This window comes from Amblyomma maculatum, chromosome 2 (genome assembly GCF_055883805.1).
Source record: "Amblyomma maculatum isolate TAMU_Amacu chromosome 2, ASM5588380v1, whole genome shotgun sequence".
Lineage (NCBI taxonomy): Eukaryota > Metazoa > Arthropoda > Arachnida > Ixodida > Ixodidae > Amblyomma > Amblyomma maculatum.
In genome coordinates, this window is record NC_139345.1 from 104,234,475 (window position 1) to 104,246,325 (window position 11,851).

General features: G+C 41.3%; 1 protein-coding gene across 1 annotated transcript in view; it reads right to left on the reverse strand.

Annotated features, from left to right (window-relative positions):
* The window catches only part of LOC146199453 (solute carrier family 22 member 13-like), a 63,233-nt gene extending 53,550 nt beyond the window's left edge, over nt 1-9,683 (reverse strand). Inside the window, exon 1 of the mRNA XM_084592771.1 lies at nt 9,348-9,683. Coding sequence (XP_084448897.1) covers nt 9,348-9,683 — 336 coding nt within the window. The remainder of the gene's footprint in view (nt 1-9,347) is intronic.
* Between the last annotated feature and the right edge of the window lie 2,168 nt (nt 9,684-11,851).

Genomic DNA, 11,851 nt, shown 5'->3' on the forward strand with positions numbered 1-11,851 from the left:
CTTGAAAATTTCTGCTTAACTATTTAAGAAAGCATAATTAATAAAAAGTTCATGTAATACTCGTACATGACATGTGTGAAAATCAAGACCTGATTTTTGAAAAGAACTTGAAAGAGTTGGCAATGTGTATGATATTTTTGTGTGGAATAATTAGCTCTCGGAGTGACCACCTTCCACTGTTCTGTACATCTTGTGACATAAGAATGTGTGTTCATAGTCAGATTAAATAATTCGTGAAGAAACTTTAAATTTTATTTTACCTCCTGTTTAAAAGCTTGACTTAAACTCGTAGTTATAAAAAATAAACAAGGGTATTATATGTGCTTTCGGAAATACGTCTAATGTGTGGGCATTGTAAGGTAAATTAAGTAGTGCTCGAAGAAATTTTTATCTTCTCTAGATTCGTACGTGATGACGAGCAAACAATAATTTAGCGTACCAAAAAGAGGGCGTTATAAACAAGAACTTTTATTCTGTAGGGTAATAGAGCTTTCAGCGGCACCATTATACCAACTACACGAGATAGCTTGCCCAAAATTGATTCTATATGTATGTCCCAAACCATATTATGTGTGAAAATAACTCCAAGCATTTTAAAACTATCTGCAATTTTTATATTTTTCTCATCATAAATGAGGTTGATGGAACGGATTATTTGCTTAGATTTGGGCCTAAATATTACAGCTTTTGTCTTGTTTGTATTGATTTGTTGACAGTTTAGTTTTGACCGTTCATGAAGAATTTTCAGAGCAGTGTTAGCTTTATTCTGAAGGCTGCTAGAGTCAAGTGAGGAAAAAAATATATTGGCACCATCTGCGTACATTACGTATTTATAGATATCTATATTTATAGATATTATAGATATTTATTAGATCATTTATATACACAATAAACAAGACCGGGCCAAAAATACTGCCTTGAGGAACGCCTCTGGTGATATGTTTTAAATCTGAACGGCTATTATCTATTTAAACATATTGGTAGCGATTATCAAGATTTTCTAAGTTTTAAACACTGCCCTTGAATGCCATGTGTTTCAAGCTAATCAAGTAGACCAGAATGAAGAATGCAATTAAATGCTTTATTAAACTAAATATAAATACCAAGGATAATGCTGTTAACTTCAAATTGCGATAAAATAAATTCCTTTTGATGGAGAAGGGCTAATTCCGTAGATAGTCGTTTCCTAAATCCCAACTTGGCGGGAGAAATTAGGCTGTACCTATCAGAAAACTTTGAAACCTGCATTAGTATTAGATTTTCTAACCCTTTTGAAAAAATGGGTAATATAGAAATAGGCCTATACTTTTTAATATTATTAACGTCATCTTTCTTGAATAATACCAAAACTCTGGCTATTTACATCCGTTTAGGAAGGATAACGCTTGACAAATAGATATTAAAAGTATAGGTAATGTACGGTGAAATAATATCAAGCACGTACTGATAGGGCGAACCTGCATACCCTCTACATCGCAACTTGAGCTCTTTTCAGTGAAAGGAAAATTGATATCACCTCGTGCTCAGTAAAGGGGTGAAGAAAGGGTGAAAATGGATTTGCTAATATTAGAGGACGCACTGCCATCAAGAGAGGTTACAAAGTAATCATTAAAAGTATTTGCAAGAACACTCCCCGATACCTCGTTGCCGCCAAATAATAGCGTTTGTACTCGTGGAGCAGATTTTTGCCGATTTAAGACATAATTTAGCTTTCTCCATAAAACATCAGGTTTCTTAAAGCAACCCTCTCAAAGTCAGCATTAATATAATACTTCCTATGCAATTTTAGTTCTTTATTAAGCTTGTTTCTAAACGACTTGTATTCTTTTAATATACCTGGATACTTATATAGTCTGTATGAACTTGTGATAGAGCGCATTTTTATGATGAATTCGTTTCAGCAATTCAGAGGTTATCCATGGCTTCCGTATTCTTTTACCGAGTTTCAGTTTTTTTTTTCTTTTTCAGGAAAATTATTTTTATATAATCGAGACTTCATCGATAAACTTACCGTACGCGATTTCGACATTATTGTTTTCTAAAATTTGCTTAAGGTTGCACCGTAGTAGTTCGTCTCTGAAGCTATCTAGACGTGTTAGAGGAATATTTTGAGAAGAAATGTACTCATGCTTTTTGTTTCCTCTAAGATTATATTTTCTCAATAAAAAGATCAGGAAGGTGGTCACTAAGATCATGCGACATTACCCCGGCAGTAGCGTTTACGGAGTCAGCATTTGTAATAAACAAGTCCAAGAGTGCTTCGCTTTCGGTTGTAATCCTCGTTGGCGTAAGGATAAATTTTTCAAACCCATTTGAAACCAAAATATATAACATTGTATTTTGTGGTACAGAAGTGGTCAACATGTCAATATTAAAATCACCAGCAGACACCAAGAAATTGTCAGTTCCAGCCGTAAATGACAGCAGCTGATCATAGAAAGAAAAGAACTGAAGAAGATTTCCATTTGGGGGCCAGTAGCAGGCAGAAAAAGTGTACTCATTCACACGACCTGTTACGATTTCGATATCTTCGCAACAAACACAAAAGTCAGGAAGCAACTCACAGCTTACATGTTCTCTAAGCAAATTCAAAACACCACCGCCGCGGTGGTTTGTTCGGTTCAAGCAAAACGACTGATAAGATCTAAACTTCGGCATATCGCGATCGTCTCTGCACCAAGTTTCACTGAGTATCACAGCATGAAATAAAAAATGAAAACCATTGATGAAGTCATCTATATCTGTTTCTTTGTTATAGAGCGAGCGAACATTGAGGTGAAGGCACTTCACTGAACCAGCATGTTGATTTGAGACAAGATTATTTAACTCCGGCGGACAAAAGGAACTATCGCTAGCAATTTTAAGCAGATACGATCAACCTCGGTACGCTCACAAAGGAGCAGGCTCAGGATGGAAAGTCTGACCACTACGACCACAGAGTCACCCTCAGCCTTTCGCAGCAAGATTTTTACATTCCTGTGCCATGCGTATTTGTACCCATTTGCTTTCGCCCAATCTTTAGCCTCTCGAAGCAGTTGCCTTTTTTGACTGGTCATATTTTCCTGAAAGAACACCTTGGTTTTCTTTTCTCTGAGCTATGAGCGATTGTTCAGCTACTGGTCTCGAGCAGATTGCCTGAGATACCGAACAATTATACCAGGAATGTTTCCAGCTTTGCATGGAAGGCGACGAATAGCAGTGACATAGTTTTCAGTAAGTTCAGGAACTTCAATCAAAGCGTAAACAGAATTCCCTTTCGGAAGCAAATTTTCAACGTCCGTAGCACTAACACCGTGAATTTCTAGGTTTAACCTGCGGTTTCTCCACTCCAGCTCATTTAGGTCCGCCTCTAGCTTCTTTTTGGCATCACTACTGGCCTGAGCGTTCTATTCAAGATTTTCAAGCCTTTTCCGGATTTCTTTCGTGTACTTTTCTTGCGCGGCTAATCGTGCCAACATTTCGTCATACTTTTCAGACATTAGTTCTATCGACCGCTCAATGCTTGGGACGGTCTTCTTGAGCGGCAACAACTCATCCAGCTTTAGACTTATGTTCGCTAAAATTGACCTTATTTCAGTTAGTTCGTCAGCTCACGACTTCCGGCTTGAGCATGCGGTATCTTTTTCTGTACCTTTGTACACAGAGCAAGTCCACTTTTGTTTAGCTGATTCTAATTTTTTCTTATACTGTTTCTCTAATATGCCAGCGCATGTTTCAATGTGAAAAGGTTCTACATTCGCACCATAACACAGACACTTCATCTGAGCTAGCAGCTTCATTGCATGAGCAACAGGTGCCCTACAGTCGACATGGGAACAGGATACAGAAAAACAAGGGTCTAAGTGCCTCCTAAAATTTTTTAGTTTTCTATTTCGGCAAGCAGCCCGAGTGACTGCCATCATCAAGGCAGGACGATGCCTCGGACAGTTTAAATTTATATTTTTATTTGATTAGGCACTGCAGATCTTAACTTTCCAGAGCAAGTGCTTTGGTCACATTAGTCAAATGAGGGAGTGAACCAAAAACGTCATTGTGTACAATATGCATCCAGCTTTCCAGACATAATCTTTATTTTTGTTTTTAGAAAGAGCTCCAGTGTATGCTGTATTTTGTATGCTGTTATATAAAACTGATTGGGTGCCTGGCCGCTCAACGCTATCGGAGCCTGCCAACGTTATCGGGTAGTTGACCATTACGTCACCATCGTTGGCTGTAGCCTTCTTCTGAACGAAAAGTCTACATTGGTTAGTAAATCTCTAAATAGGACATTCATCGATTCTCCAATGTTTTATTAATGCGTTCTAGATATCATGTACCCACAATTTATAGGGAGCTTTCTGAATTACATTTGTTTACCGAACTCAGTAAAATTGGCCTCTGGCGAAGAGAGACAATTTTTATTACATCTAACTTTTCGACCAGATGATTGTGTCTAGGTCATTGTGGTCTAGATTAACATGTGTATGAAGGGAGCCAATAGCCATTCACACCATGAAAACATAGGGGAATGGTTTTTATTTTGTAAATATATAGAATAATGGAATGATTGAGATAGTTGATTAGAAAAACAGAAGAAAAAAATAACCGCATGCCACCTGTAGGATGTGAACCGTCCACCTTCAAGCCTTGCGGCCGATGCACTACGACTTTGCTGCGGCAACAGCTGTTCAATATTACACTTTGTTAAGTATTAGCTGTCCTTTAAAATTCACCACAGACACCCTCGTTTATAGCGGCAGATGTGGAACATCCTGTGGTACTGCGATATATCTCATAACATATGTATCTCATAACAAGCACCCTTCATTTTGCCTAAATTTGCTTGCAGACTAGATTGAAATGCGATAGTGTTTGCTTTTAAACTAGTTAATACCAATTAAAATGTTTCGAATGAGTGACCGTTACCTGCGGACCATGAGGTAAAAGATTGATGATTAACTTCACCTCATTAATGCCATATTTCGGGTATGCTCAGCATACCCGAAATATTGCTCATTGCTGCTTGGTTTCTTATCTTTCGGAAGACATCCTTCATTGTTTGTAAGCTCTGCACAAACTGTCCACATTTTGTTTAAGGGAGCCGCTAAAATACTGATCGAGTGAACGAAGACGCCAAACCCTTTGATGGGCTGAATACTTATTTTGAGAAGAATTGGTAGTTGTACAATCTGTAGTGTTTTTTTTTTTTAATGACATTGTTGAAAAGTCTTGGGATCTCATATATTGTGAAATGTTCGCCCTGACACCCGTTTTCTGTCGTGAAGCCTCCTTTTCAGCCATCATAGACTCTTAACTATGCATCTTCTCTATATTGCACTATCCCATTCGAACGAGCCCCTCGTGAACAACTCTAACCCGAATGTTCGTGGTCCACTTAGTGTTCCCATTAGCAAGGGCTTTCACTATGTGAGGTGATTTTTAATGCTAGTTAAGCACGAAATACGTACCAAATGAGGGAACATTACATCTTTTTCCAGTGGCATTCAGCATTAGGCGTGTCCACGAACACTTTTCAAAGCAGGCTTCTGGAATTCTTGCAATCGCGCCAGCTACATGCGCTGCATCTATTCAACCTATAATGAGAACTTTCTTAACAGTGCACTCCAGAAAGTTGGAGTCCGACGGTCTAGTGAAGCAGCTCAGTGTGATTCTTCACAAACACAAGAAAGTTCATTCTCCGCCCTGGCCTTGCGTCGGTGTGCTCTGTCCTCACGGACTGCCTTCGGTTCTCTTGGTGATATTTTATGTTGCTTCGTCCTCCTCTGCGTCCAGATATTAAGGTAACGCTACAGACGAGGTACAGTCTGGTAGCAAAGTGTAAATCTCATTGTACTCATCACTCTCCCGACTATTTCGATCCATGTGTAGGTGAATAATCATTCCATAACAAGCTAACAAAGTGATCTCGAAGTAGGATGAGCTCATTGCTATATGCATACATTTCACTTTTGTAGAGACCGACTGGTTTGGCGTAGCCGGTTTAGAGCCTTATTTATAGCCTATAGCCCTTTATTATTTGGCTTGCATCTATGTTTCTTTTTTAATAATTTACCCAATGATATTTGCTTGCAGTAAGTTTGACATAAAAATCTTTCTCATCTTTTGACGGCCAGATTGCAGTCTTGCAGCATATACATTTTTTTAAAATTCGGTACTGGCTTCTCTTGCTGTGCTTTACATGTGCAGGAGACACATAGCATGTAAAAACATCTGCAATATATAATTAGATGACAAATATTTATCCAGGTCAGCTGCTCGAAGAAGCACCCTAGTTCATATAGTCAGTATTCAAGGAAATCTAGCAATGGAAACCTCACTGTGTGGAAGATATCCATGTATACCCCTGCGCAAAAGTGGAAAGACCACGTGCTTTGACAAAACTGCACAGCAGTTTTTCCGGCTGTGGAGCGGACATTTCTGAGATATGCATAGGGTACCTTCCAAATGTAATTTTGATTTTGCCGGACCAATTTTTTTAATCACATCTTTTGTACAGAAATAATATTAATCATAGCAGTTCGCGTGCACCCACCCTTTTTGGGCAGGGGTGTACGTCTGTGCCTGCTATAGGGCTGAGGTTCAATCTTTCTGCCTTCTTACTTATTTGTTTGTTTGTTTGTATTTTGAAGTGACTGTGCTCATTTTTGCTGACACATGCACTTTCGCCCCGAAGTGTCATTCTCGGAGGCTTCGTGCTTCGGAAGACGAAATCCCATGGTACAGAATCTCCACGTATTATTCGAAGACCGCTCGCTACACGTAGGACCTCGAAATTCGGTTTCTCTCTATATCTCTCTCCCTCTCTATAGCTACCCCCCTTTACTTTATTGTGATGTCTGTGGCAAATATGGGATATGGCATGTTTGCATGATATGTATGACATGATAGCCTAAATAAAACAGAATTCAGTTGTTAATAGCCAGTGCATCAACAATCCTCTTCACACACTATGTAAAGATAAAAATTCAGTATTTCGAAACAGGTTTTAGCATGATAAAGTTTGGGATTGTAGTCTATTAGTACTTCTTTTTCGGTACTATAGTCTGTATTACATGGTACCACAAACCATCGACCATAAAATAGTTGCAATTCTTCATAGTTACCAGGCAATCATGCAGTGATGACTTGACATGACCATCTGGACATAATATTAACAAGTGCCTGAAATATTTCTTCAGATGTCGTTCATCGTGATGGGCTTTCAGAACACGACGTTACCATTGGACAAATCTATCATTTTTTCACGAATGAAATACTAACCAAAAATGGTACGATGCAGAACAGAATAGAATTTAACATGCAGCGGTCTGCGGTTGAAGAGAAGTTTGTCACACCGCAGATGAACTCACAACGCGCCGCGCCAGACGAAAACGAAATGCAGTCCGCACAAGCTGTTGGCCTATGTTCTCTGTGATAATTTTAAATCAAACGGCGCCGCAGTGGTTGTGCTGTTATGTCGTTGAGTTCCTTTCTTTGTACTTCGTTTAAACATGTCAATCAAGAGAGTTCCAGTGTAACACCCTGCTCAGAGAAAATCCGTCATGGTGAGCCGACTGGATTGGCTGCTGCGCTATATTCTTTTCATATATGCCACGCAAAATGTTGTAAGATGCCTGCGCCTCCACAAAATGTAAAACTTGTAATGCTACATATAACTAAACAGATTAACGGGCTGTGAAACAGCCGCAGTGACGCGCTCGTACCTTCCTTCCGGAGTAATTTGCATGTGTGCCATTTTTGTAATTCGGGACTCAGCAGTGCATTCACAAGGTGACGCCCGTCGCAAAACCGCGTGAAATGTTTAACGAACTCTGGCCAAAGTCGCTGTAATGCTGCCGGCGTTCAGAGAGATCAGCTTAATAAAACATCTTTGGGGTAGATTGTTTGTCTTGCCCTAGTCGTGCCCACAGTGTCGCTACAGTCGAAAAAGCTCAAGGCCTGGAGTTCCTTGAATCTCCGTTACTCGCTTGTATAAATTATTTGCATAATGAACTGTACGTAACCTGTCAAAATGATAGGTGAAATGTAAGATAATAAGAAGAGGAATCAGAGAATTCTTAATTTTTAAAGCCGTCCTAATCCTTATATCTCTACATGAGGCTTCTAGACTTTAAGTGGTTCAGTCACTTTCCAGCTGTTACGAAAGTAGTATCCGCCATCTTCATAAGTTGGGGGCGTGCATCTTTGCTAGTGCAGGGTAAACCCACCACTGTTAAGTCCGCTTCCAACCTCGGAAACTGGTACAAGCGCACAGCGGAGGGGCTGCTATGACCACGAGGACAGACGGTGAAGTCATGGGGGCATTCACTGTAACATTTTTTGTCCACTCTCTCTGTATAGGCCAACTAACGAGGCCCGTCTGCCGATAAAAATTTATTTTCCTTCTTTTGAGGAGGAAAATGAGGAGGAAGAAGTGCAGAAAGGTTAACTGGTAAAAGAAACCTGTTTGCTACCCTGCACTGGATGAAGGGGGTGAATGGATATAAAAGTGATGGGTAAGAGAGAGATGGGTGAAGTGAGTATAGTCACCTCACAGTCATATCACGTCACATCACAGCGAAATTACAACCTATCGATCAGGCCCAGGGTTTTCATGACGTGGAGAAGTGTTTAGCTGACAAGCAAATTGCTCTTCGACGAATAGGATTTCTGGCAGCAGCCAGGCAAGGCAGCATAGGGTTCCCTGATTGTAGTTCGATAGCGAGAGGCACGCGGCTTCTCTCTAATGACCAGTGATACCGCTCGGTCTTATTAGCACCCTGGCACTATAACGGTGAAAAAGAAAAAATCTCCGAAAAATTCACGTGAGTTCAACCGCACATCGTAGGCATATCATCTTGATAAGCGTGGAAAGCATTTCTTCACAGTGAATGAACAAATTTTGCATGTATTCTATTTCATCAGTCTTTGGATGACGCTCTGTGTACATCCTCAAATAAAACATAAGATATGAGGCACATGAGCGCAGTTTTGTTTTATACGAAGCGTCTAATCGCAGCAAGAAAGAAATGAAAAAAAAAAACGAATCTGCTGGGCGACAGCGGCAATATTTCTTTTTCTTTTTGAAGAGAAGTGAGAGAAGAAAGACAGCAGTTCTTAGCTTTTCGGTTATCGTATTCTTGGACAATTTACAAAATGCTTTACTTATTTTTCTTGAGAGACACACTAAAATTGACCTACGTTTTCACTCAAGTCCGCTTTAGTGAAGAAAGCGATAATTACAAAATTGTTCCTTTATGTGAGTCTAGAAGAAGCTTTGGTACAGCTCAAGCAGCAAAAATCAAGATTTAGAGAAGGCGAGGTCTAAGCTAAGAGAATAATTATGTGAAATTCGCCTTCCCACGCACCTCCATCGTGACGGTAGTGAAGAACTCAGACGAGTCGAACTGCCATCCCGTGGGACAAGTGTCTCTGCTGCCATCAGCGACGCTCACGTTCATGCCGTCGTTAGCTTGACTTATCAACCGACAGTGTTCTCGTGGCAGGAGGCTGGGATCCGGAAAATCTTCGAGTGAAGTACCGTTGACAAAGCACCACTGGCTAGAAGGCGCGATGAGCAGGTACACGTGGAAGAAGTAGAACAGGGTCGAGTTTGCGGTGGCAAGCACCAGAGCCGCCAAAAGGATGGTTTTGCTGAACAGTCCGAAGCCGCCCACCTCCTTCAGCACTTTCTCGAACTCCATGCTCTGGTATGATATCCCTTCCTCAAGTATTCGTGATTTGCTGCTTCAGACGGGAAGCGCACAATCGTCTTAGAACAAAGAGAGAAACAAGGCTGCGACCCCAAGCTGTGCAATTATAATCGTTAAAATTGGCTGTAAGGAATGCCTTTGTAACAGTGTCGCACTGTAACAGTGCGACATATGCACAGCGGACAAAGGGTGTCTTTAGACGACGGCTCGCATTACCAATGAGGGAGTGGCACCTGTGTGCTGCGATCGCTTGGGGTCCCAATAAGCTAGTAAAAGGATTGATGCATACGGGCATGGGAGCACGTACCGAGATCGAGCTTAACCGAAGCGGACCTGCGGCCACCTGGATGGGAGTCAAACGGTTTATCTTTGTGAGTTGCATACTATAGCAGGTGACCGTTTGTCAGAACGGATGCGCACTCGTCTCGCTGAAAGCCGAGCCAGGACAACAAGCCGTCGCTTACGTTCCTATGCACTCAGGCAAACGGCGAAATCCGGAGCTCATCACTAGTTTTTGCTGATGTAAGTTTAAGACAAAAAAGTGCGCATTATATAAAAAAATGTTCTGTTTAAAGCTATTATTCACAGTTTCTCTCAAAATATAATGCTGGTCTTTCAAAGTTGTCATGCCATTTATCTGTTTTTCTTTTGAGAACAAAATCTATTCGTTTTACTAATATTTCAAGCTGCAACTCCTGTCGGCTGCATCAATACGGAAGAAACGTTTGAAGAAACCCATACAGGTAGGAGGGAGGGGGGGGGGGGGGGGGGGGACTCTATTCACCTATTTATACGGAGCAGGGCGCACTGATGATAGACAAGAAAAGACGCACAATGTGCTCGCTATGAACGGAATTAATAAAAAAAAAAGGCAGCTTTTTTTTTTTTTAAATGCACTGCTCTCAAGGCCGCATTACTTGAAGAACAGCGGCAATTAAAACAAGTTCTTTTTTTTTTTTTCAGATGAACCTAATTTAATAGTGAACGCCTTTTTGTGCGACCGTTCTCGTAATTTTCAGTGAGCGCTGCTCTGTTGCAATTGTTCTAAGACAACTAGAAATCAAGCTATCAGTTCATCTTTTCAAAAGAGAAACTAACTATTTTCACCATAACTTTTCCACGAGTAGGGTTCGAATCAGAGAACAAACGGAGCAGGTTCATTTCTGGTTTAAGCCATTGTGCCATCTCATAAGATACTCGCGCTGCGTGCTCTAATGGTAACCTCGAAAATTATAAAATACTGCACTAGTCCATATTGTGGCAAGCGCAGCAGTATAAATGCAGCAAATTAACTTGTCCAACGCCGCATACGCATTCTACAATTTCACGTTTGTATACACATAGTGCGACGGGATTATGTCGCCCTTCATGAATACAAAGCCAAAGCAACCATCCTCCCGTTCAATCTTCTACTTGCCGCTTGTGAGCCTAAGCAATCTGCAGGGCACAGTTTTAGCAGGGCTCAGGCGCCATTACGAAGGGATGGTTATTTTATTGTCCCGCACGCCATATTCCTTCCCTGCTTAAGTCAGTTCCCTTATAGCAAATATATTTGTACCTCTTCCCCCCCCCCCCCCCTCCCTCCCCGCGTCGGTCACCTATTCATGGACAGCAGATGTGCGCGCGTGGTGTTCCCTAGACATCGGTTTGTTCCGCTCGCCGCATGATCCCTCCGAGCCTGTGCTCATCTCCGCGCATCAACAGGCGCTCTCCTTCGAGCACACATCTTTGTTCTTCGATTACCTTCCTTCGCCCTAGGGACCTTGTTTCACCGCTTCATATATGGTGATGCCGAATAACTAGAGCATCTGCTTTGCTCTGAGCCTGTGTTCGTCTCACGCCTATGTTAATGAGATAGCGTTAAGGGCCCCATTCGTGAAAAGATAAAAATCGGCGCTGGCGTTGTGAGCGACAAATCAAGAGCATGGCGCCGGCAAGTGGTGGTCTGGCAGCTGATATGGTCGCACACTGACTTTACGTAGGGTACCCTTACGTTACATTTGGCAGGAGCGCCCAAATCGGGCCTCTCCTTTCATATGAGAGAGCGATATAAGAACAACCTCCCAAGGCCCTTGCATTCACGTTATCCCTAGGCCACGCAGGCACGTTCATAAGGCTCAGTTAGCGGGGCTTTATATGTGGATTTGTTCCGGTACACA